This window comes from Centroberyx affinis, unplaced genomic scaffold (assembly GCF_046629955.1).
Source record: "Centroberyx affinis isolate AG114_WGS23_722 - 3 ecotype Tasmania unplaced genomic scaffold, CSIRO-AGI_Caff_v1 ptg000903l_1, whole genome shotgun sequence".
Taxonomy (NCBI): Eukaryota; Metazoa; Chordata; class Actinopteri; order Beryciformes; family Berycidae; genus Centroberyx; species Centroberyx affinis.
Window position 1 is genome coordinate 139,418 of NW_027279487.1, and position 27,152 is coordinate 166,569.

The window sequence follows — 27,152 nt, forward strand, 5'->3', positions numbered from 1 at the left end:
AGAATCTATGTGCAGCTAAAGTTATCACTGAAATATATACAAAATAGTCTTTGAATCTTTCAGATCAAAATACATTATTGTAATAATAAAGCATAGTCAGCCAATGTAGGAGATTCCTCCACTGAGAATTCAAGGTAATTGTCAGATGAAGAATATAGTCTTCTATTCAAAATGCTGCGGTCAAACAGAAGAAGGTCCATGTTGAGTCCAGCAGGGACAGGTTGGCGTAAAAATTAGAGTCAGAGACGAAAAACAAAAACCTCTTCTATCACTTCACTTCTTCTTCTTGTGTTTTTCACACCTCCTGAGTCTCTGACGTGGCAGACATGTTGGCCTCTTTCTGCCGCAGCCTCTCTTTCTGTTGGGGGTCAAGTAAAATAACATAATACACTTTATTTCTATAGCACTTTCCTTATGTATCACAGTTAAAAGAAGTTCTCTACTAATACAGTTAATGAATAGAATAGGATTTTGTATGTATGCTGCAGAACTCTATTAGGAAATACTGTACATTTGTTTTTTTTTCGTTTTAGACACTCTATTACTAGTGGGTGTCCATGGTATTATATGGCAATTGTCTGGTGTTTTGTGTTTTTTACCTGATGTACACCGAGTCAAATTTCAATTAACTGATGTATTGAATGTCTTACCAGGCTGTTAGGGTTGATCTTTCTGGTCTCCACCTTCTTCTCTCCTGTGATCCTTTTCACTGACAGCTGGGCCTCTTTCAATCTACAAAGAAACAGTAAAAAAAGATAAAGATAGTTGAAGAGTACAGGTAGTAAAGTCAAGATAAGGCTCACTTGGTTTGTATGTTCAAACTTCAGCATTTGACACTTGTTTCTAATATAAACCCCTTTAGAATTTTAATCAGTGCATCAGCCAGATGATTCCTCCATGTGCAGGTAAGCTGTGATTTTGTGACCGAAAGTTTGAAATCAAAATGGAAATAGAATTGACAGTGTTGATTCAGTGATTTCATTTATTCATTAATTTTAATTTTGATATGCCCAAAATATCGGAATTTTGAGGAAAACCCACATCCTGAATTGACTGAATTGAAAATGAATTCAGCTCATTTCTGTAATAAACTATGGTTCACGGACAGCGGTGGTTCTAGACACACACAAACACACACACACATACACACACACACAGCTGTCAGATACCTCTCTTTAGAGATGGTCTTGTTCTCCCTCTTCCACCTGCTCTTGAAGTCGGCGCAGAACTCAAACCAGAGCATGAAGAAGTGAGCCGTGGCCACCTCCTTCTCCCCTGACTTGGGCCTCAGACCAAAGTACAGCACCAGCTCCTGGAAACTGACCAGAGAACAGAGGAATGAAAAACCCTAGATACCAGGATGGAGATAGGATTTTATTAAGGACAGGCACGGTTATATTCTCCAACCTTTTTTGTACGGTCATCAGCTGGTATGAAGTTTCGGCGTGTTCTTTCCGTGCTGCGAAGAAAACAGACAAAGCGATGTTTTTTTTTTAAATATTCATAATCCCCTTTTTCCTATGGACAGTCTGTTGATATAAATACTCATAGGAACACACTAAGAAGCTCCTGTATGATGATGCCCCTGTCAGAAGGAGCCAGACGACCATTTGGCCTCTTCAAAAACAGCAATTACACACTCGGTTATTCAACAATGGGGCCATTCTTGCTGCCACTTTCACATTGCCATTATCACAAAAATAAGAGGCACACTACTACCTGTCTCTATACCCGTCTGTAATGTGGTGGGATTCTATTTCAGTCCCAGCTAAAATGTCTGTCTTAACAAATCAGTTCATCTCAGGAGTATTCCATCTTAAAATCAGATTTTTTAAGTGAAAAAATATAATTTTACTTGATTCCAGTGCAACTTTCCATTTTCTGGAATCGGTCATGTTCTCTTGAAACCAATGGGGTGATTTGCCTTATCATGATTATGACACTTGTCTTCAGAAACTGTGTCTGTGATTGTTTATACCAAAAGGAAACCAAAGGGACAAGAGAGGCAAAAGATCTAATGTCGGTGAGTCCAGCTTTCTCTGGAGTTTGGATTTTGCTCTTAAATTTTGATTCGTTGCTTTCTGTGGAGTTCTGAGAAATTAATTTGGGCAAATAGTATGGCAGCTCAATTAGAGGGGATGTGACACTTTTCTCTGTTGCAGCCCCACTTTCTGATTGAGGCTGATAATACAGGTGTATTTTACATAAGAATTTTGCCTGGTGCAGCTTTAACACTGAATACAAAATGGACTTGGATGATGATGATGTTTTGCCATGCAGAGGAGAGTCTCTGAGAAGGCGCACAGAGTCTCAGTGCCTGTCTGTCTGTCTGTCTCAGTCATTGCCAATCTATCTGTCTGATCCCTATCTGAGTGTCTGAACCCATCCCATCCCCCAGCTATCTCCCTCACACACACAGATATATCGCAGTCACTCCACCCAAAAGGAACAGGGATACAGATATTCACCACAGGACCAGGATGTAGCCGGCCTTTATCTGAGCGCTAGAGACAATGGGATCATTTGGAGGGAGTGTGTGTGGAGAGAGGGAGGGGAAGGGGAATGGGCTGACCGCATTACATGCTCATGCTCACTGGATGCTAGTGAGCACATAGTTGCATAGTGGCACTGTGCTGCAACTCAGTTTAGACCTTAACACACAAACAATGAGGGTAATGCTGCATATAGAGGAAGAGGGGTGTATTGCATCAGAGTTTGTATGAAGGATTTGCAGGATTGAAAAATTACATTTATAAGCATAAATCAATAACAGGGTGTCAGCACATCCTTAAAAAGCCTTAAAATGTATGTGTGTGCATCGTATGTGTGGCTGAAAGGGTATTTTATTTATGTGGAGTATTTTATATATGTGTATTATATTTCCTTATCTGTTTATTGTCACTATTTTTGTCTTTTAATGTGAAGCACATTGAGCTTATAATGTGCTATACAAATAAAACTGACCTGACTTGACTTAAAATGCTTTCAATTGAAATATCTGAATATATGGAACCAATATGGTTAAATGTTGCCATTTTTTTTACTTTTTCTTGATGCATTACGTTTCTAGAGAGAAATCTGCCTGGTTGTACAGAAGTAAATTCTGATACCGCTGCTGTTTTTTTGTCCTTCAGGCATATTTTTGATGTGAAATTGGTCTTAAATTTGATTTAAATTGGCATTAAAAAGGAGTTCAAAAGTTTTAAATTGAACTTGCAGAAAGCTGTAGTCACCCCGAACCGCAACATATCTGTGTGTCTAGTTTGGGAGCGCATACACTTATTTTACTTTTCAACAAATACGCGTCATTAACAGCATATGTTGTGTTAACATGTGTCGTTATTAACACATTCTATGTTGAAAAGTAATACAAATTTGTGCTCTCCCAAATTTGGCACTCAGATATGCTGAAAGTGACACATCCTTTTTAAGAGTGTGGATTTAATGTGTTTGTCACTGTACAATGTATGACTGTGACTACTCACCACTGAGGATGAAAGCCTCCATCTTGTCCTTAAAAGGCTGGAGGTGTTCCTCTGGAGAGTCGGAGCAAACCCTCCGTACGCCTTTCTCACACACTGGGAAACAGAAACAACACACAGATTTGGAAAATTAGACGGAATCTTCTTATACTGTGTTGGACACGAAAAGATAAAGTGTTGCTTCAGAAGAAAAAGAGAAGTCATGTAAAAACACATTACAAAACAATACCAAATATTGCTCCGAGGGATGTTCAGTTTGGAAGGTGAATTGAAAAAAAAATATTGTGGACAGTGGAGAACATACAACCTGTTCAGTGGTTAATACATTTCACACTGACAGTGAAATATTCTAAGTAATAAGAGAGTAATGAGAGAGAGAGTGAGAGAGGGAGAGAGAGAGAGAGAGAGAAGGCAGCACACCCAAAGAAGAGAGAGTGTTGGGATGGACTAGTTCCACCTGTGCCAAAGTAGGAGGTTATCATGGTTTCCCCTTTAGATATCACTTATTTAGATTCACCTAGAGATGGCGACTGCAGACTCTGTTCTCTCTCTCTCTCTCTCTCTCTCTCTCCCTTCCTCTCCCTGTCTGTGGCTCTGCGTCGCTCTATTTGGTCCCTCCGTCCAATCAGTGGATCACAGGAGCCAGTCTCCTGGGCCAGTCATAATAGCGGCTGCGGAGGGAGCCGAGCCCCCGCGGCCCCCGCCCCTACGCTCGATCGACATCTCCCAGATAAGATTACAAAAGAATACTGTTTTCCCTTCGGGGATTTGTGTAAACTCTGGAGGCGGGTATCTCGGGGCCTTTTGTCTGCCGTTTGGGCCCGGCGAGAGTTTGCTTACTTCAGACTGAAGAGGGTCACAGACTCTCAAATAAACAGGGTCGACTGAGGCTGAAATTCTGCTGTATCTACTACACAGTCATTTGGAGAGTTTGAACGGAGAGTGTGAATACTCGCTAATAGCAGGGGGTTTTGATAGGAATCTTCTTGGATTGGTCACTTCATAAATCTCCCACTTCCATTTGACCTATCAGCGCCATCACAGCACTGCCACAATGAGATTTCCTCACTGGCATCTAGTAAATATGGATTTGATGCATCAAGCAGAGCCTATATTAAAGCCAGTGGAAGTTCTTTTAGGGTTAGGGTTACAACTTGGCAACCCATATTTCACATGGAAACAGTAGAAACACAACCACTACTGGAAAATTGGCAGAGGCTAATTGTGGCATAATTAGTCCATATGTCATTGTAGAAATTAAATTAACACTCGTTTGGAAACTACTGGAAATGATACTAGGAATAAGGCCAAGAGTCTTCCCTCTTCATCGGGAACAGTTTTTAAACTTTTCATATTGAATAGCTAAGTAGAATAAGGCCTTTTTAACCTATTCCGGAGTGCCTTGGATGTCTTTTCCCTCAATTCCTCAAAAGAGTCAACCTGGATCAATCCCTCCCCCAAACCCCAATGCAGCAATAAACTACAGACAGGGAGAGTGAACAGCGGCCAAAACCAAAAGCTTCAAACCAGTCATGAGGGCAGTTCAAACAGGCAGAACAAAAGCAAACCAGCGACGGGCCATCCCAGATCGCACGGCGGTTTGGGCAGACCGATAAGACAAAAGCCGCGTTGAGAGGTAAAGAAAGCAATCTGCGGCGCACATCTGAGGGCCACACTGGAGCCCCGGGTGATAGCGGCGAGCAGGTTATAAGCATCCGTGCATCTTTGCAGAGGGGCCCAAACAGAGATACTGGCGGTCTGGAGATTACATAAGAGGGACGTTACGGTCTCTCTGCGCCGGCGACAGGGCCACAAAGGCCCACCGATGGGAGATCTGATGGGCAGGATTAGACGCTGGATCTGAAAGGCGCCAGGCCAGTATCAGCAGAGAGACTCCTACTAGTCTCTACACACACACACATGCAATGAAACGGTTTGTGAAAACACACAGGAACATGCGTACAATGCGCACACGGACATTTAAACACATACACAAGTGGAAGGAGAAAGCAAGCCACACGCATTGTCCCCAACGTGACCGATGTCGGGTTACACTGGCTGGCATGCGGAGTGGCGTCATATGGGCACACTTAGGGAGAGAGAGGAGAACAAGCGCGGAGGATAAGGAGGAGGAAATCTTTTGTTCTGGGCTTTAGCCGACTCGGGTTTTTTGGTCAAAGAAGCAGGCCTTTAGCCCTAAGTATAAACAGTTACTCAATGGCTGGGGCCAGGGGATGGGAAACCAGGGTGGTGAGCGGGGGGCTGAGGAAAAACGATGCCAGACTGGGCCGAGGTTTGGGTCTGTGGGAACTCTGGAGAGCGACGCGCAGAAATCACAGCGATAGAGTTACACGGGCTGGCTGGGGTTTTCAAACAAAAACACACAACAAAATGACCACAAGGCGAGCCTATTCCGGTCACCCAGTCACATGGATGCTAAAGCACGCGGTCTTGTCTGTTCAAAGTGGATAGTGTGTTTTAGGGGGGGGAATGTGTGTAACCAACTAATACTGAACCGGAGGGGGTATTGGTATTCATTAGTCTAGAGTGGATTTTCAAGTCCTCAGAGAAGATACATGGCTGGGATTAGTTGGAGCTGTAAGCGTGTGAGTCATACCCGTCAGATCTCGTCCAAGCTGTCTCAGGTCTCGGTTGAGGTCGTCGAACTTGACCTGCGCGGCCAGGAAGACGTCTTGAGGTTCAGGTAGTGGGAACATACTCTTGTCTGTGCCAGCGTTCTGGTGGAATCCAATTAAAAGACAACAAAATGCCATTTAACCAGGAATTCTTTAAATTAATCTAGCAGGGGAAAGTGGGGACCCTGGGAAGCACGCCAGGATGTGGAGGACCAACAGAAATAGGCTTGTTACCGACTTTGGGTGACAATCAATCGCTTAAGAAATGCTGCTTTAGATCATTTATCAGCCTCCTCTGAGTGGGAATGCTGCTGCTAAAGGGCAAATGTTCAGAGCAGGGGCTTCATTTCATCTTTGACATAATCTAAAGCAAATCTTTTAAAATCGTGAGCATAAAAATGTGAAAATGAACACACTTCAGTTCTCAGTTCTCTACAGTATAAACTTCCTAAACTAATCACCACTGATCAGTGGGAGCTTTTTCATGTCCAGTTTTGGTAATACACTCCTTCAAAATAAAGGATTCTAGAGGCAAACAGTGTAAAAACATCAAATTCATGTACAGTAAAGCAAACTAACTCAAGATGTTTATATATATAACATTACCTCATCCACATTGCGCAAGTAGTAAGACACCACATAGTCCACCAGGCTGATGCGATTGTCCTGAGGAGAAATGGAGGGGACATATCAAAACAGCATCAGTAAAAACAAACAGTCAAAAAAAACTCACCATTGTCTATAGACTTTACCAAGGCAAAGAACACACAGTTACTGGACATGTCTAAAACACTGCACATTGAGACCGATGCCTGTACTAATGCATGATTGATGCAGGGAAAGCGGCCTGTCTACCACAGTACCCCTGTAGTTACCGTGGCCTTACCCTGCTCTTGACATCCTTGAGTTTCGGGAGGATCTCCAGGCCAAAGCCGTCGGCCTGGCCCCTGATCCTGCTGCCTCCGTTCATGTGGTTCCCCAGGGCCAGCACCAGTCCCATCACCTCCCTCACACTGGCCTGCTCCAGCAGAGCCTCAATACAGGAACACATTCAGGGTCAACCGGGGGTACAAGGCTAAGTACAGACATGACGAGGTGTTTGCTGCTTGTCAATTTTAAAGAACGTATAGTATGAGAGGAAGGGACGTGTGCAGCAATATCCTTGTTGTTGCTATACAGAATGGACATCTGAAGCCTTTCCTGCTGTATGATTCCAGCATCAGGGAACAGCACCACTTTGCATGGAGCATTAACACCCTATGCTATTGCTGTCAGGAACTTTGGCTTACCTGACAGACGGAGGAGACTATGTCGAGCTTGCGCCGGATGGAGGCGGTGCCGTCGACGAATGCTGCCCGGAAGATGATGCAGTGAGATCTGCCTGCAAAGTCCGGGATCTGAGACAGCTCATACAGGAACCTGGAGCGCAACCACATACGCAGTGAATGTACAGAAACACATTAAGGTCACCTGCCAAATACTGATCTCTTTTTGCACAGTCCATGTCTCAGTTGTCTCAAGGTTTAAATCTGTAAACACAGCTGGTAATCCTAATATTTTCACAAACACACACAGACATACACACGATGAAATAGTGTCCCGCTCGTCTAAATATTTCTGTTAGGAGGTGGATACTGACTGTTCGGGTTTGTCCAGCAGTTTGACTTGGTCTTCCTCTGATGTCTCATAGTGTCTTTTGATCCTCTCCAGCTCCTCCGGCTGAGCTCTCTGAGACACAGGCAGTTAGAAATATCGATAAGCGAGGGCGGTTCATAGTTCTACAGCTGTAAATGCATTGAGCCCCATGCGAATAGATAGCAAAAGTGTGCTGTGGCGCGTACGTTTTCGTATAGAGCTTCAATGGTCTCCAGGTCCACCAAAGAGTTGTCCACTGTCAGCACAGCTAGAGGTAGGATAGTAACAAAGCACACATTAGGCCTTCAAGTATTAACAGCCGATATAACCTGTTTGATTGACAGGTGATCTCTGGGAAAATTTAGGAACACATCTCATGCATTACTACACTCAGGTTGAGGATCAAGTCAGATTGTACTCTTGGAAACGAACAAACAAACAGAAGTGAAGCCACCAAGAGTCACATTCAACGCGAATCGCTGAAACCTCGCTAACAGGGACAAGAGTCCTTTCATGGGTCTGTGATGATCCTGGATTTGATTTATTGGAAGGAACATCGAAGGAAAAGTGAAGAGGCTAAACTGGGAACTGAAGAGTCCCAGAGGGCCCGCATGGCCAGCTGACATGAACACAGACAGCCAACACATTCCTCTGACTGGGAAACACAGCCTGCTGTTTGCTACACAGACCGGAGCTGAGAATTAGCAATGCAGATTGCCTCTCTGTAGCTCTCTTGCTGACATTGTGGCGTGCTTTTAGCCTTTAGTCCTGCTTTAAATTCACCAACAGCTCATATCCAAGGTTAGTCATAAGTGCAATGCGGGGTTAGGAGGTAAGGTTTAGGGTGATGCAAGAGTAATATTAAACAAGATTGATGTTCAGGGAGCTGCGGTCACCTGAATGTTATGACTGGAAGGCCGATAGTTCAAACTGGGGAAATGTAGTTTGTTTGGGCCAAACGCTGGCCTTTTAAATCGGATAGTATCTCATGATGGTCTGAATGCTTCAGAGGCTTTTCCACCCAGGCAAGAATACAATTCTGGTGGAAACAATGAATACTTACTAATACTAATACTAATACTAATATTTTAGAATTTTCCTGAGCAAGAAAATGGGATATCGGCACAAAATGTAATCTATTGGCAGCTTCAATCCAAATATATCGGTATCAGCTTTCAAAAACCCATATTGGTCAAACCCTAATATCATATGCTTCTAAGTAAGGAACTGCCAACTGCTCCATTAGGTTTGGTCAACATTAGAAGATGTGACCAGGCAGCTCCCAGATGTGAATGTAACTTTGACTGTGTTGCAGGGTATTACTGAAGAATCAAATGTACCCTAGTTAAATCAATAAAGGTGTGAGTCAGGGTGGATTCAACAACAAAATGGCTCTGCAGCTGCAGCTATTGAAGGCCCTAACTGTAATAGAAGCATGCTGCTCCCTGGTGAAACATGATTACCCCGACACTGGCTTTGTTTACATAGCCTACTGATTTGAAATATGAGTTTTATATATCCTGAGCCTGGAGGAGGTTTGCTTACATGTGTAAAGTGTTCCTAAACAATAAACTACAAAAGACCTTTATTTTGAAAGAAATAAAGAAAACTGTTCTGAAAAGCTTAAATCCAGCATTATATATCTGAAAAGCGTAAATCCAGCATTATATATAGATACATATATAAATATATCTATATAACTAACCTTGCTGTATGTCTTTCATCTCCAGGTGGAGGCTTGATATGAGGATGCCCACAGCCTGGGAGCGCTTACCATCCAGCAGCTTAATGAGCTGACACACACACACACACACACACACACACACACACAGACACACACACACACACACACACACAGTTACCATGACTACCTGAAAATTGCTGAGCATTAGTGAGGGTCATTAGTAGAGAGGCTATGGTTAAGAGACAAACACTGTACCTTAATGCATTAGCACCATGTGCATTTGTAAACAGCTGTCAGGCCAGAAGGCTTAATGTATCTTAATGGGAAATCAGGTTACTGGGAAAACAAGTCCTACTACTCACGTTTGACATCACTTTTTTGACCAAGTAAAAAGATGGGTTTCTTTCAGATCATATAGTATGGTGGAATTATGTCTCTACTACATGCAAATGCAGCAAACACAAATAAAGTCACAAAAAAATGCAACTGGAGCACATCAGGATTTCAAGCCAACTTCATGAGGTGGGAGGAAATGAATAGAAAGAACTGAATAGAAAACAAAACAGTGGAGAAAAATATACTTATAGTGTCAAGAAAGTATAGAAATCCAGATCCAGGCAGCTGTGAATTCAATATAAAATGTCTTTATTTGGAGGCAGCATCACCTGTGTTTCACCCTCCCTCAGGGTGTAAAGGTACTGTATATATAAATAAAGGTATTTTATATTGATCTCAGAATAGTGCCTGGACCTGGATTTATATACTTTCTTCTCTTGACACTACAAGTGCATTTTTTCTACTGCCTTGTTGCCTTGTAAACTCAATGGCATCAACCCCCTCTAGTGAACAAGGGACACATTGCAATCTTACTGCCCTCTACTGTGTTACTGCTACCTACAGTATTGTCTAGGAATCAGCTACAGGAAAAATTCCCAAAAGCTGATTTGTTTCTGATAGAGATGAAAATATCAAAATTCAATATATTGCGATACAAAAATGTGACAATGCGTATCATGGGGCAGAAAAATGAATCGCAACATTTTATTCTGCTGTAGTAATCACAAACTAGACGGCTTGACTTTCACAATTTCACAAGCTCTCCATCCATCCTCCAAATTATATTATTTACACTTTGTAATGACAATTTTTAAATTGTTGTTTACGTTCTAGCAAGCCAATGCCATTGCTAGAAAGATTTGTGGCTCAGACATAAACAGAATTTTGCACAGACACTTTGTTGTCGTTTAACTTTTATTTATTACATCGTATCGTGGTGGTATTGAACCGTGAACCCCATATCACATATTTATCGTGAGGTAAGCATATTGCCTCATCCCTAGTGTCTGATGTTATAGTTAATGTTCCGTATTACCTTCCTGGCTTTGGCTTTCTTCTCATAGGCCTCTGACAGCGGTTTCCTCTTGGTCTGTGTGGTGGTCTTGGCGAAGAGGTCCTCGAACTCAGTGGTGTTGATTATATTTGGTTCCTCTAAAGAGTTCCATAGTGTGTTGTTACTGAGGAAGACAGAGAGACAAGTTTTAATTGTATGATTTATTCTGTATATTTATTGTATGATTGATCAATACAATGGTTGTCTATGAGAAACCCTTAACCTGAGCTAATTCTGTCATTTTGAGATTTGACTTTTTGATTGGATTCAATGGAGCGTTTTAGCATCCCATGATGGATTAAATGCTGTTTCAGAGGCTTTTTCTTGGGCATGAAAATGGTCAAACTTAAAGATATTGAATATTGACACAAAATATCATCTATCGGCAGCTTCAATCCAAATATATTCTGAAACTGTGGAGGAATCACTGAATACTTGTCATTTTTTGGCATGAAAATGAACAAATTTAGCAATATTGAAAACCACAAAATATCAGCTAGTATGGATCCTAAACACATGTTAAGTTCATGCTGTTGCTGTCATCAGTAAATGTATAACCTGTAATGTTGTCCCACCCTTAGACGGGTGCTGTTGGATATATGAAAGCCTAATGCAAGGCTGTGTTTGACTGTCAAAGTTAACAACCATTGTATTGGAGTCAATTGCTTTTGCCTTGTCTTTTTTCGCCTCAAAAGCAGTTTTGACTTTCTGCTGAGACTGCTGTGGGAACTGCTCAGTGACGTGTGTGGGCCCTTTTTTTTTTTTTTAAATATCTGAGAATGCCGGCTAGAATACTGCTTCAAACTCTGCCAAATAACATTTTTCTCCCTGTCCAAAAATCACAAGATTAGAAACATTTTTTTCAGATGATGTTTGGACCGGAGAGAGCCACACACAAACTGTTGGAGACTGTGGTTAACATAAGTGCACGCTTGGCTGCAAAAACCTAACTAAAGTGGATGTCTGAGTGTGGGTTCTGAGGGATAAGGAGGCCTTTCACAAAGTATCAGCTTTCAGACTGGACAGCCAAGGAAACCTGCAATCACAACACCACACAAATCACTGTCTCCTCTTCAACTGAGCCTAGTCTTGGTTTCTGTCTTGACTGATGTCCTTGCATGTATGTCAGTATGTAGAGTGGAATAATTGCAGTTGTCGATCCGTCTCCGCATCGTTGTCACCAAGACAAATTCTTGCTCATTGATTGTACTTGACAATTAAAGTGATCCCGATGATGGGAGACTGATGACTGCCATCTTGGCTTCTAGTCTAAACCAGTAATGTCTAGTAAGTGATGGTGCTGAGCCCATGGATCTACTGCAATTACACTCATATAAAAGAGAAGAAGAAACTACGTTGAAGTTGTACCACTGCAAAAATTGAGCATGAAACTGCTGAGTTGGAGGTGGGTAAACTTTGACTACACCATCCAATTCAGTCAATGGTAATAAGGCTTTTACGTGAATATACTCTATTTATTTCGATAATTCTACTTCGAATCAGATGGCATCAAAATGTGCGGCAGCAATCTTTGATTTTGTTTAGGAATGTCTTAGGTATACTTGTATCTCACAGTGATTTTTAAGTTTAGTGATAGTAGGTGAAGGATTACACACATGTTGTCAGGTAAATCAACGCCTTAAACTCTTTAAACTGAACCCCCATAAAGAAGGAAAGGCCTCAGTCCTCGGCGGTGAACCTACTTATTTTCCTGGATCTGGATTCTGGTCCAGTAGAGGGGCTTCATGGGGCAGGAAGGCTCCACAGACGGTTTCCTGGGAGGTTTATCCACCACAAAACCCCCCAGTAGAGGAGGAGGTGGTGGGGGAGCCAAGCCTGGCATCGGCGGAGGGGGTGGAGGGGGCGGCGGTGGTGGAGGGCCATCTGATGTCTGCATCTGGTTTGGGGCTGATGAGAAACATGGCGGAGGTGGCGGTGGAGGAGGGGGCAGCAGAGTCTGGAAAGGGGCTGGTGGTGGTTCTGACAGAGGCGGCGGTGCTCCAGGAGGAGGCGGATGGGGCGGCGGGACAGATGATGAGGAGGAGAGAGATGCGTCCTCCCTCTGTCCGGCCAGGCTGAGGCTGATGGAGGCCAGGTCCAGCTTCTTAGGAGCCACCTTCTGCTGCTGAGGGCTTACGCAGGCTCTCCCCGCCGACTCCTCATCCTCCTTGATGAAGGTCTCCCGGTCGGTCTGGATGCAGACGGTGCGGAAGGACTTGTGTAAAAGGTCGTCTCCCGTGGACACGGCGACGTCTCGGAGGTCCGCGCGCCGCCGGGTGCCAGCCAGGGAGAGCTCGGCCTGTAGCTGGGCCAAGGTGTACTCCAGGTGGCTGACATTGTCCTCGTTTTCCACCCTCAGCCTGGACAGCTGCTGGGTGTAGTCCTCCTGAAATAATGCTGGTTAGACTTGACATCCATGGAGGCGAATATAGGCCAAGGCAGCAGGCATTTACTATCAGTATTGCATAAGGTTTGACCTCTGATGCATCAAGATCTAATGACTTTTGTGCATTTTTGAAAAGCACTTCTTTCTTTAGTATGTAAAGTTTGCACCACCTCACACTATACCATGGCTATACACCACGCTTCATACTTTATACTTCATGCTTTACACAGACCTGTAAGTTCTCCAGTTCTTCCTTGCATTCTCTCTTCAGCTGCAGAAGGGCAGCCTGGTGCTCTGAGAGGAAATAGAGCAGAAGAGAGAGAAATGATGAGAGAGAGCTGTACAATAGGCCCATGTGCTTTTGGGTACCACAACAGATGTTCGTTATTACAGCAGTGGTGGCCGAGAGGGCTTTCTTTACAGTGATGGGTACAATGGTGAAGTGGCTGGGTACAAGCCGCAGCCGAGCAAATTACAACAACCAGGAGGCACTTGGGAACTTTGGCTAATTTTACATAACAACATAAATCTGGGTTTATTCACTGCAGGGGGCTGGGAGGTGCTTGAGGCCATAGTTGTTGAAGACACACTGACTGGGTTATTCTGGTCTAAAACAATGCATAACTTTACCACAAGATGGCAGTAGATCCTCAAAAGTAATTAAAAGATCTGCTCAACAGACCTTGGCACACAGGATACTGGCTGTAGCTTGCATCTTGGTCAAACTCGCTTTAAGCAAACACTAAGCCGTTAATGGATGATTAAGCCTATCATTTTGGGCAGTTGGCAGGTGTATGTATTGTCAGCAGAGCAGGCTGGAAAGTAGGTGTGTACACATGGGGCACACATTTGTATCCCTGCCCAAACAACCCTTGGTAATCCAACTGATGAACAGAAGTAGGTTTATTTCAAGTAAGGTAGAAGAGATAAAAATTTTGATCACTCCTCCTTGAAAATTCTTTGAGAAGTTGATATTTATGACTTCCATGCTTTTAAAATAGCCTAATTGCAGTGTAGTGTAGGCTACATTGCACATTTGCCCCAAGTCAAATAGTGTTTTTTTTACCCTACAACAATGACAGGAAAGTATCTGAAAGTCAATTTGTTGGCCTGTTAGTGATTGGCAACTTACTTCTGCACCTAAGCTAGAAGCACTGACTGTTGCTCAAAGGCACAGCAGTAAATGTCTTATGTGACCCCAGTCTGCAATCTGAATGCCTTCACATAGGTAATGGAGAAATACACTGGATAGTTTCCTTCGCTGTGGACACACACAGGGTGGAGGTGTGTTTGCCTTATCAGTATTACACTCTACTGTACATCCATCACATGATACCACAGAGCAAACACTGCCACCCTCTGTACTGCTCTGTCTCAAACAAACATTTGTCACAAATATTTGGCTCATAGTGTTAGTCATAATGATATGGCTGCGTGAGTTTTCTTTTATTTCCTCTTGTTCCAATATTTCAGTGGACATAATGTTTTGGTAATGTAATATTTCTTTGTATAACTTTGTCAATACCTGCTTCTGTGTACTTAAGTCCAACTTTTTCCTCCTTGAGTGGCGGCCAGACGGCTTGTAGACGGCCAGGAGTTCGTTCCTCTCCCTCACCTGGGGTGGATGCCTCTGACTAGGGGGAAAGAGATTAAAACAGAGTTATGACTAAATCAACTGTACGTAGACCTTTTAGATCTTTACAGACACAAGAGCATTCAAATCATGTCTCAGGTATAAAGGTATTTTTCCAGAAGCGTCCACAGAAAGAACTAAAGCCTGTGGAATCCCTTAATTAATATTCCATGTTCATAACACAATGCATACTTTGCCATCAGAGAGGGTTTTCTTCTCTGGCGTCTTATTGGACGTTCTCTCAAAGAGGGCTCTCAGCACATCTTTATCGCTTCTAATCTTCTTCCTCACGGCCTCCAGGTCCACTTTGTCTGTTAGGTCCTTCTTTAAAGGCTTGGGGGTGAAGAAGGCCTTGAAGGCATCGAAGGCTGCCTCTGCGCTAGAAACAGGAGGTTTCATAGGCTCTGACCACTCTGAAGCGTCTGCTGGCTCCTCTGTTTCATGGTTCACTTCTTCCCTCTCTATCTCTTGACACTCTTCGTTCTCACTCCTCTCTCTCATCTCATCCCTCTCTCCCTCAGCCTCCTTGCTCTCTCCCTCCGACTCATCAGCGGACTCTGTCCTCTCTTCGACTTTGTTCTCCTCTGTCTCGTCTCCTTTCTTGTCCCGGTTTAGGAACTGGGAGATTTGGTCCAGGAAGCTTCCCTGAGCCTTGGAGTCCCCCTGCTCCTTCTCGAGCTCGGGTAAGATCGCCCTCCTCGCTCCCTGGGATGGAGGTTTGATCTGGGCCACGGTGTCGTGCTCAGGCCCCGCCACCCCTTTCCTCAGGACCCTCAGGCCGCTGAAGAGGGCAGGGAGCTGGATGGACTTGTCTGTAGGGGAACCTGGGGAGAAGGTGGTCCTGGTCGTGGCGGATCCAGGCGGAGGGTCACTGGCTGGGTGTGGTGAATCGTCCTGTGGGCTGGGACGATCGTGAAGCTCGGTGGTGGAGTCTCTTTTTTTCTCGTCTTCATTGTCCTCCTCTACACCTTTTGCCTCCTCTTCATCCTCCTGTGTAAAGTGCGAAGGCCCACCGGTTTGCTCCTTAGCATGCTCCCAATTTGGAGTTGCTGATTTAACCTGTTCTTCAACAGCAGGTTCTGTCCTAGTCAGAGTTATCACTACATGTCTGGTGTTGGAAGATCTGGTTGCAGATTCCCCGGTTTTCACTGCAGAGAAGATCTCAGAGTCAGAATCCACATCCTCAGTAGACATAGCCGATGGTGTGACAGAAGAAGTGATGAAATGGTCTTCTCCACTGTTATTACTGAGCATGTCCTCATTGTGGTAGTCCATGCTTTCAATGTTTTTGTCTGGTTTTGTCACTTCCTGGTTGGGTTCCTTAGCCTCATCCTGCTTGACACTGACTGGCAGAACGCAATCACAATCGATATTTGCGCAGTCAGTTGAAATGTGTTGACTTTTTGGTTGCATGGATTCATTCAAGACACATTCTTCCATTGAGTCCTCTGCTTTGTGGCAACCCTCACGTGTGGCTTTGTTGTAATTGTCTATTTTGTCATTGCGTTCGACTGTGCACCCACTTTGATTAAGGATGTCTGGGGATTTTCTCTGGTTGTGCTGGTTTGTGTCTATGGTCTGTTTGCCCATATTGAATTCCTCTGAGGAGCCACTCTCAGTGTTTATGTTATGTCTTTCTTCAATGCTCTCCTCTGATGGGTTCCCTGTTTCCCTCATAGGTGCCTGAACCTTGTTTCCATTCACACTACCATCCCCCACTGAGTTATAGGTCATCTCCTCTCTTTCAACAGGCAATATGAGTTGAGATGAGGAATCTCTGTTATGCTTGAGAACATCTCCAAAACTCGAATCCCTGTTGTTCTTTAGATTGCCATTGAACTCAGTGTCTCCCTGCATTATGTCCCCATTCTCTTCCTCTGAGAGAGACCTGTAGAACTTCAGGATGGCAGCCTGCTGTCCCAGCTGCTGGGAGTCAGATCTGTGGGTGAAGATGGTGGTGAACTTGTCCAGGATGGAGTTAGTAGGATGTTCTGGGAAAGCTTTTCCCACAACCTCAGCACTGTGGTTACCATTAACTCTGCTCATATCCATGACTTGCCGTTTTAATGCAACTTCATATCATCTTACACAAGAAAAATGCAGTCTTAATAAATATGGTCTCTTTGGTAATAAGACATCTGTATGGCATGCAGTCCTTATCCCAAAAACATTTGTCTAACCGATTCCACAATCATGCAAATTCTGCATCCGAAGAAACTACTATAGCCAAGAAATATGGTATTCAGTACAGTCTCTTAGAAAGTCATATCATCACCTCTGAAAATCCAACCTGCTTTCGCTCCAGTTTGTTGAAAAGAATGGCTTTATCCTTTAACTGTAACAACAGTTCCTTCATGTCTTACCAGAGAGCTAGCCTCCCAAACCTAAAAATGGAAGCAGCTGTTAGTCACGCAGGGTAGCCAATGACAGCAGCGAAATCCAAAGAGTAATGGAAAAGTAAGGGTTTCCAAGCCCAGATCCATGGCCCTGCTTGCCGGAGTGACTCAGAGCCTGAGCTCAACCTTGCACTCGCTGCCAGATTCAAGTCCCATCTTTTGTTTCCTATTTTCAGCCTCCTAGTCCCTCTGGTTCCTCTGTACCTGCTGTAGCGGTTTACCAGCAGCTTTCAGCAGCATCTTGGATGTCATCCTACAGGTTGTGACAGTGTAATTGAAAGCAGATGGCGTCTTCAGCCTTTGCGTCTTCAACTTAAACTTTCCTCCCTAAGGCTTGTTCATCGCCACAGTAGTTGCTACGGTTTCAGGCAACACCCAGACAGATCCGTGTGCTGTGCTGCATAGGAAGCCACCCAGAACACATGGCAGGACACCACACCCAGAGCAAGAGGAGTGTAAATAGGAGTGCAAGAGGCCGCTTGCTAAACATTTGGCTTGTGAATCTATAGTTACTGGGAAGTCTCTCCACTCCCTTGCAGGTTCTGAGCAACACCAGGCTAATCTGTGCTTCTTAGTGAGTCTAACCCCACCTACTACACCCCACTGCTAATCTGCTCAAATCACATCTAACATATCAGTTGATAGTGAAGACTTTTTCACTTTCTTGATTGTCAGCATATAGACAATTGGATTTGTGACCGTTTCAAGTTTGTGGGCTATCATGCGTGTTTAGAGTTCTTATTATTTGCATATCTAAAAATGATAAAACATAGAGTGAAACAAAATAATACTGCAATATAATAAAATATATAAAGGTGAGATTAAAAAGGAGTTTATAAAAACATTAAGATAAGACAACAAAAAAATCAAGATAGCACACAAATACATCGTCATACTCTAAAATTAACTTCTTAAATAGTTCCCCTGGCTGTTCTCAGGTTCCACCCTTGTTTGCTTTTATGTTCAGATATTACTTCACAACAGCTTCATTCAGCCTGCAGGTAAGTGAAGGATCAAGCGATAGCATTATATAACTTGGTCTGAGGCTTAATGTATGTACTCTATGTGTTTGAGACATTGTTTTACCCTGTGGTGGCCTTAACACCTAATCTTAGTAATACTAATAAAGTGTTTTTGCATTCCCGGGGGGGGGGGGGGGGGGCACTGCAGCCTTTATGCAAGCTGCGTTTATGTAACAGTAATGAATCTAGATAATCCTATGAAATAGCATTAGCATCTGAGTGCACACAACACTAATTAGACCCTGAACAAACACACTGGCCTGAATCCAGCATTAGGCAGTGGAATTACAGCGTGTGCAGAATGCATAGATCACTACACCATAACACAATCATGTTATTGCATTCAATGTTCTCTTTAGCTGCTGTAGTAAATAGTGCCAACCTAATTTCTTATGTGATTTATATCAAAGTATGACTCTAATGTAAAGCGGATAAGAAATTATAAATCATCCAATATGTACAAATTGCAGCTAACTCTAGTATTCTGCTTCACAGTCCATACAAACCTAGTGGAAGTCATACTTCATAAATGATGGGGGTTTAAACTCTCTTAAAGCAGCTAAGGGGTTCAGTGGGAGGACGTGGATGAGGAATCTATAATTATATGTTGGAGACTTGGATAGTGTGTGAATCGCTCGTCCAGATCATGACTCAAACTTTGTCATAAATGCAACAAATTATTAAAATTGAATTAGCAGTGACAGTCCTCAAGCCCCCTAATTACAGGTTTTACATATTCTTCCTCTGCCTCTTGTAAAAATTTGTTCCACATTAGTGAACATTCAATGCTGTCTCCTGAGCCAGACATGGGAAGGGTTTGTCCTGCCCCACCGGCTGCGATGACAAAGTGATGCACAGCTCCATAGTAAATGAATTAGAAAAGATGGAAATAATCTCTGGTGATTGGGGGTAGATTGTCTGGTTTGGAACTGATTGTCCGTAATTTAAAGCTTGGATGGTTACACAAAATCAGTCTCAGCTTCTCTGAGTATCTTCAGGCTGTATATCCAATGACAGGATAGATTATAGTCTAGACTTTTTGGTTTGGCAGTTATTCATGTTCACAAATACTGTTTAGGTTGTCCTATGAATATCACGTTTTATTCCTATTTAAACTACCAATCTTGATCAAGCCCAATCCCAAACCTATCCTATATTTACTAGCCAAATTACACGTTTTTATCATAATACCTGCCTACATATTGCTCATGCAATATGCTAATGCTCATAAAATGGGTTACTTCAGCAGTGGATGTTATGAGGGAAAGAGTGAGTTTGGTGTGACCGGTGTGACAAGTGTGATGCATGACAAGAAATCAGCCTGTCAATCAGCTTAAAGGAGCCAGACGCCGATCAGCAGACAGCAGGCCGACAGCTGGCACTAAATGTAAATCTACTTTGTAGGTGCATACACACATGCATAGGGAGGGAGGGAGAGAGAGAGAGAGTGAGAGAGAGAGAGAAAGAGAGAGATTTTAAACCCAGTAAACTACCACTACCTGCTAATGCCGATACCATTGCTCATACAATGCACCTACACAGTTGCATTAAATCCGTTCCCTTGTGTAACCATTGGGAAAACAGCATTCTTTCAGCCACAGTGCGTCACACAGTACCAGTACATGAGGTCATTTAATGAACCTGGACCTAAAGGGCTACTATGTTGTGACAGTGCCAAGACACCTCACTCCATTGTAGTGCAGAAACAAAACTAGGTCAATGTCATGATGACACAGCGTTATTGAGATGAGGGCTATATTCGACTTCCTCTGACACTCACTAAATGTATGGTCTCATTTTTATGGCATGCATTCATTTCGTTTTTATCTGTTGAAATAGTTTATATTTCTTTGCCAATACTTTGAAACTTGTGCAATTCCAGTTCACACCACAGGGAGGAGCTGTAGCCTTATATAGGCTTTAAAGGGCGCTGCCGTCGACTCTCAGAGTTGACGAGCAGTACTGAGGGACAGTCAGTAATTAAACTCTCCTCCTGCCTTCATTTCCCCTGTTTTCCCTGTTAGAAACGGGTCAGTATAAAACCACTCTTCAAAATAGTGAAGCTAACGTATCAATCATCATAAACTCATGAACCAGACTTTTCACTATGCTAGTTAAGTGTAAGTGAATGGAGGATAGGGCATCGTCATAAGTGGAAGTTATGACAAGATGGCGGCCCACACCTTTAGTTAATTTCTCTGTGTTTTATGACTCAAACTTGGTCCTGTGAATGTATTTTATAAACTAATAGCTTTTGGTTAACCAATACTATACAGTTAAATGTATGCGGTGAAACATGAATGTATAAAAGTTTGTATGCTAACCTGTTATACGTTAGCTAGCTGACATGTGTACGTCAGAACCTCCTTGGTGTATGTTGGTTAGCTAGTATGCTAATCATTAGCTTTTGCCAAACCTTATGGTTCACAGAAAACTAAAAGGAAGAAGTGGTGTATTCTTCAGTACCTTAAGTCAATTTATTGATTTATCCATGAAGATATTCTGTAACTAGGCAGATATGAGTTTAGCATTATGTGTAACAGTAATGCTGACTGTAATGTATTCAGTAGCTATATTTAAAGTTTAAGTAAAGCTATGGTAACCCAATAGATTTAGATTTAAAATAATTTGTTATTTAAATAAAAGAGTTGACGAGCAGTACTGAGGAACAACAGCTAAACTGTCCTGTCTTCATTTTCCCTTATTATCTGTTGATGGGATCCCAGCCCCTTGGGACCTGTAACACTCTCCTCCCCAGAACCAAAGTGTGTCTGAATGATGTGAAAACTACAGAGGTGCAATACAAAGGTAAGAGTGCTCAAACCCCCCACACCCCATCCCTCTCCCCACTTTTCCATAACCTCAACCATAGAATGTTTATGTCAGTGTGGTTGAGGAAAAGTTACAAGTAAAGGGAAATTACACTTTTTATATACTTTATAAACCAAGAGTTAATAGTCTGCAGGTTTTCATTCCAACCAAACACTACACCAGGTGAGTTCACTGATCAGTTCCTCCTCTCTGGTTGAAGGTGTGTTAATCAGTGAAATCACCTGCTGTGATTGGCTGGAATAAAAACCTGCAGACTCTTGGGTCACGATGGGCACATGGTTGAAAACCTTCTGGTCTAGACAACCCAAAATCGTGCGAGGCTCTCCTTCGCGTCAAGCCACCCGTGCTTCTCACCCGAGGCTCTGGGGAGAGGGGCGTGGGCGTGTCGGCGATGATGTCATCTTCGGGCGCCGTGATGCGCAGGAAGTCGACGTGTCTCGGTCTGGAGGGGTGGGACAGGGCCGTGCAGAAGAGGAGAGACTCCTCCACCTCCCGCTGCCAGATCTCCTCCTGTCTCTGGAGAGCCTCGTCTGGAGAAGAACAAGCAGAATCACTATCATTGTGGCATCTTGGTGGATCAGCAGGCTAGGTGTATAATATGCTAAATACTAGGGATGGGACAATGTATAAAAATTCAATATATGGCAATACAAAAATCTCTATACCCTGAAAGCTGTTCTATAAATGCTCATAGCCCTCATCTTTGCATGTTTGAGGTAATTTAGTTAGAAATAAGAAGCAGTAATGTACTGGTCCATTTCCGCCTTGTAGTAGATTTTGTTTGAGATGACCTCCATTCCTCTTGTAAATGCCTGACACATAAACCACCTGAATGCCAAATAAACCAAATGCAGAGAGCTTTTAAAAGACCAACTGATTTTCTAGCCCTGTGGTAAATCCTCTGTGTTAAATTAAGCTTTAGTGTCACCATGAGGATAAAAGGAGGAACTTCAGCCTAGAATATAATGTTCCACTTCTGCATTTCAAAAACAAGACAAAATATGTTATATAAGTGTATAAGAATATTAGGACGATTAAGGAAATGCACCAGAATGCAATACAGCTTTTGCTCCTGCAATATTGTGATTTGACTCCTTTTAAACTACGTAACTTTGGAGTAAAAACACACATATCCAAATCTTGTACAGGTGCCAGGCAGAATACAAAGCATGATACCCTGAAAGCTGCTCCAAAGGTGTATAAATATATTAACACTTACAGTAGGCAGGTGATTTTGAACGTCACCTCTCTAGATGTTAATGCATGCATACACCTTGGGAGCAGCTTTCAGTGTGCAGATTTTGCTTTTTACAGACATTGCACCAAGGTTTATTATAAGTTGCCTTTTTGATGATTGGTTAGTAGTGAATGTCATAGTTATGGAGGCTGAGGAAGTGGTGTAGTGGGGGTGAGGGGGTGAGGGGGGGGGGGGGGGGGGGGGGGGGGGGGCAGTGTGCCAGGTGGTTGGATGACGATGAGGATGCAGCGGGGGCAGGTGCTCTTAGATGGATAGCTGGCGTTAGGAGGTTGACAGCTGATGATCCCTGGCCAACTGTGCTAATTGAACAACTGTCAAGAGCACACAGTGCAGCTGTAAGGCGAGAGAGAGTCTGAAGTAGCGTTTCCATTTATCACTACAATTATCACACAGTATATTACTGTATGTTTTAACAAAGTCAATAGTCTGATTGAATTGGGATTCCTCTGAGCTGCCCAGTATAACCACTGCCTGCTGTAAGCACCTCTACTGGAGCAACTGGGGAATTCCTTAGTCATGGTCCAAGTTGAACATGGCACTAACGCTGTTCCCACTGAGGGCACCCATGCTAAAAATGTATGCACCCATGGTTCTGTAAGGCACTGTGGGTAAATGCATCCACCAAATACTAGATGTCCTCAAATTCAGCTAAACCTGGAGGGGGAGGAGAGTGTGTCATCTTCACTTCTTCCATCCTGTTTTTCCCAGCTACTGAACTGATGATTTTCTGTCACAAGCTCCCCTCTCTAACCTTTGGTATGGAGAGTAAGTTATGTTAGATGCGTCAAATTAAAGCAGCATGGCATTTCAGATGCCAACAGAGAGGCCAGTTGTGTAACCTCCAGCGGACACATAACCATACTCAAAGCCAGATTAAACAGATCACATTGTTCCAGCTTATGGAAATGTGTTATCTGTCCTAAATTCAGCCACATTAAACAGAATATTGGATTTTGAGAATCGTCCTCAAAGCCCTCATTGAAGGCTCTCCATCCCTCCCTCTCTCTGTCTCTCTCTCTCTCTCTCTCTCACTCTCTCTCTCTCCCTCTCTCTCATTCTAATCATCATCCTCCACAGATTTCTTGTCATTCGCGAGGCTCAGAGCATTAATCCTATTTGGACAGCCAGGCGTTCCTGCTGCCCTGCCTGGATGGGCTTTCATTTCCTGAAAGGCTAAGAAGGGCCGTCAGACTCTATTCCGACCTAACTGATCTAGCACTGAGAGTACAAACACTTAGACTGCACACACGGACAAAGAAGTTGTAATGGGAAGTGAATGCTGTGAAGGGAATCAGTCTGTCAGCACTGAGTGAATGGCAGACAATTTGAATCAGTTTTAAAAACAGATACAGGTGTAATGTCCCATGTGAAAAACACTCACCTTTCAGCCATATTAACACTTACTCATAAGTATACCACCTCATGGAAATGATCAACAAGAGGCACTTGAGCTGCCTAATGTCACCATGATATAGTAAACACTAAGAGTTATGCTAATGAGGTTATTAAGTAAGCTAATCAATGCATTAATTAGAAAATATTTCTATGTCAACATACTTGTCTTCACATAACACATGGGTGGTATTAATATGAACTTTATATCTTAAAGCATTAAGCAGTCAAGTAGTTTCAGTTTTGTCCTCATTAATATGCAAATGTATGCAACAAGGTGCTCCAAAATCTAATCAGATCATCTACTCTATAGGGGGAACCTGTGGTGAAAGTTATTTTGTTCACAAGAATGTGTCTACACACTGACAGGCAGGCAGACAGACACCACCGTGACGACATAATAAACCATAACCATAAAAAAAGGACTTACATGGTGTGATGCACCAACATCATGCAAGAGCGCACAGCTGACTTCTTGTTTTCTATTAGACATTCCTAGAGCAATTCGTCCAGTATGGTGCTAAATCCTGCTGTGTGCTTCTATTATATTAAGATATAGACAAAGAGATCCAAAATATTTGTCAAACACCATTAATTCTCATCACAAGTCTTACATCAAACTGTTCTGTTGGAATGTATTCCAGCAGAACTGGTGGTTGGTAAAGATAGCCCGGCGAGCCCCTTGGATAAGAGTTTAAAACTGCAGTTAACTCATGGAGGTTAAGTCAAGATTACGCTACCCTCCTGCACAGTTCAAATTTTTCTTCCCCTATTCCCCCCCTCCACCCCCTCCACACACACACACGCACTAATCCTGTTCTGTAGAGGGGAGCTCTTGCCGTCTCAGGTCAGTGCACCCCCCAGCATCGCACCAACCAAACCCTGCCACCAGGGTATCCACATCAGGTGCTCACCTAGTACTTCACGCCTGAGCAAACGCACACACACACACACACACACACACGCACAGACGTAGCGGTATGTCAAACCAGCATGGGGTCATTATTCACAGACTACCACACATCCTTCAGGTCTGCTTCAGCAGCTGTGGTGAGAGAGAGAGTGAGTGTGTGTGTGTGTGTGTGTGTGTGTGCATGCTCAAATGACCCAGAGGAGACAAGAGGAGAGGATGAGACCAGACAACACCAGGCTAGGCTAGAGAATTAAAATCAGAGCGCTGTAATCAATGTCCAAACCTGACAGTCAGAAGTCGGCATGTACCACCATCAAAGCCCTCCGCTCTTCTTATTCTCTTCACTCCACTAACCAACCTCTAAATTCCAATGTTATGTTTTTCACAAAGTTTGTACATAAGGTCCATGTCTATCTGACGCACACACCCTTTTAAACATGGAACATATTTAAAAGGGTGCCTGCTTTCTCTTGTTTTCATTATTTAATCTTGGCAGCAGTATTAGAATCTAGTAGTGGTAGCATATTATTTATTTATTAGTATTTTTAACTGAAGAGAGCACAGAGGCCAGACTGGCTTCTCCCTCACTGATGCATCTATAGGCCTGTGTCTGAATCTGAGTCTGGTTCTGTTCACTCAACCTCAGATCTAACCAAGCCACTTTCTTTCTGGTATTCCTCTGATCCATTTCTGTTCCGCTCGTGACGGAGGTGGCACTTCCAGCCCCCCGAGGGAATAAACTGAGCTCGTCCACTCTATCTGACCCGCAGAGTTGGCTGCTTCATGCTTACCAGTCAGGGTCAGAGGCAAAGAGGGATGACCGGGCCCAGGACTGGACACACAGGAGGAGGACAGAGGGGACAGGATGGGGGACCTGCCCTCAAAGCTGCTAGATGTTCTTGGAGACACATCCAGGATTGCAGAGAGACAGGGCGAGGGCGTAGAAGAGGTTTCCGCAACGGTTGAAAGAGACGGTGACGAAGAATAGTTTGGCACCGTCAAGTCGTAAGGATCTGGCAATGCCGAGGAGTTCCACACCATGCTTAAGTCACAAGAAGTCTTCTTAGCGTCTGTGAAGGGTTCACTCTCTGCTTTCGCTGGCCTCCAGTCTTTGGCATCCCCCAGGCCCTCCATCCTCAGGGCTTGACGCAGACTCTGGCTCAGAGCCTCACCAAGGGCACGAAGCTCCTCAAATGGGAGAGGCTTGTCTTGGTCGGACCCCCCATCCCGGGTCTGCAGCTGGGAAAGAGTGCCGAGTTCAGGCTGGCATCTCTGTTGCAGGACTTGGAGCTGCTGTGGAGCCTCTGCTGTGACCCCCTCACCCACACATCCATCTGAGGTAAACTGGAACTCATCCCTGTCCTCTCTGATCCAGTCTGCGCTGGTGAGACTCACCCGGCGTATGATGCCCTCCACCTCCTCGATCTTCCCCATGACTCGACACGCTGCATCCCTCTTCCCCATCTCCTCACACCGCCGCTGGGAGGACTTGTTTTCCACACCCTCTGCCCTCTGTTCCTCATCCACTTGGCTGGCTGCCCTGGTAGGGCTCAGGGCCTGGGCGATCCCCCCTTCTGGAGAATTCCTGGTGCTGTCTTGGGTCTCACTAGTCCCCTGAAGGCTAGAGGGGGAGATGCATGTAGTGTACATCTCATTGTCGTACTCTGAGAGGTCTGTGTCGGAGTCAATGAGAGTGAGTTCTTCTTTTAGAGATAGAACGTCTCCGGGGGAAAAAGGGTATGTCTGGCTAGAATACCTAAGAGAAACTGCAGAAGAGGGGCCTGGCAGCTTCACTGCCCATGCTGGTGTTGGGTCATGGGGACTCCACTCCCTCTCCTCCAACACTGAAGTACCTCTCTCCTCTCTCTCTTTCCCTATGGCTCTCTTTCTCCTGGCTGTGGGATTGCAGATGGCCGGCCTCTGTTCCACTACGTCCCACTCCTGGGTCTCCCCAAAGGTGGGAGTGCTCATAATCCAAAGCTTCTTCAGTCTCCTTCCCCTCGGCGCTGCTCGCGGACTCCCGGGTGTCAGCTTGAGAGTGTGCTGAAGGGTGCCGGTGCAGTCTAGCTCCTCCATTCTCCTCCTCCTCTTCCTGGGGATCTGGACTGCGGGGGACCTCGGCGAGATATCCTGGCTCCCCAGATAACTCTGGAGGTTCGGCTTAATCTTGGAGCCCTGGTGGTTGCCCATGCCCATGAAAGCCTGGCAGTCTAAACACAACGGTAACAGCTCTGTCAGCCAGTGGAGCTCAGAAGAGTCGTCCACTGCCTCGAGGTTTTCTTTAAAATCCTGAAGGCCAAATTTGTCTGCTTGACCCCCCTGCACCGTCTCAGCTGGTCCCTCCTCCTCGCAGCTGGGGGTTAGTCCTGGTTGGTAAGTGAGAGGGGCCTCCGAGGGGGCAGCCGGGCCCCTGCAGAGGGAGAGGGATGGACTCACACAGCTCCTCTCTCTGATGGGGACGTAGAGACGCAAGGTAGTGTGAGTCTCCTTCAT

The 27,152-nt window shown here is 44.2% G+C and overlaps 1 protein-coding gene across 1 annotated transcript; it reads right to left on the reverse strand.

Annotated features, from left to right (window-relative positions):
- Positions 1-27,152, reverse strand: LOC139645789 (formin-like). The gene is made up of 21 exons (XM_071521623.1): positions 26,024-27,152; positions 25,451-25,930; positions 21,438-21,626; positions 15,403-16,837; positions 15,039-15,354; positions 14,739-14,847; positions 13,446-13,507; positions 12,531-13,213; positions 10,810-10,951; positions 9,459-9,546; positions 7,960-8,021; positions 7,758-7,846; positions 7,408-7,537; positions 7,005-7,151; positions 6,725-6,784; positions 6,100-6,235; positions 3,486-3,578; positions 1,408-1,459; positions 1,170-1,319; positions 651-732; positions 1-358 (listed from the first exon to the last, which is right to left on the reverse strand). The coding sequence occupies exons 1-21, from the start codon at positions 27,150-27,152 to the stop codon at positions 296-298; spliced, it is 5,697 nt and encodes a 1,898-aa protein (XP_071377724.1). The 3' UTR covers positions 1-295.

Excerpts from the sequence above, each read along its gene's own strand:
- LOC139645789 (XM_071521623.1), bottom strand. The coding sequence starts at position 27,152 with ATGAAGGAGACTCACACTACCTTGCGTCTCTACGTCCCCATCAGAGAG. Across the intron at positions 7,847-7,959 it reads TTGAAGCTCTATACGAAAAC|AGAGCTCAGCCGGAGGAGCT; the intron begins GTACGCGCCACA and ends CCTGTGTCTCAG. Across the intron at positions 7,538-7,757 it reads CTGCTGGACAAACCCGAACA|GTTCCTGTATGAGCTGTCTC; the intron begins GTCAGTATCCAC and ends GTTGCGCTCCAG.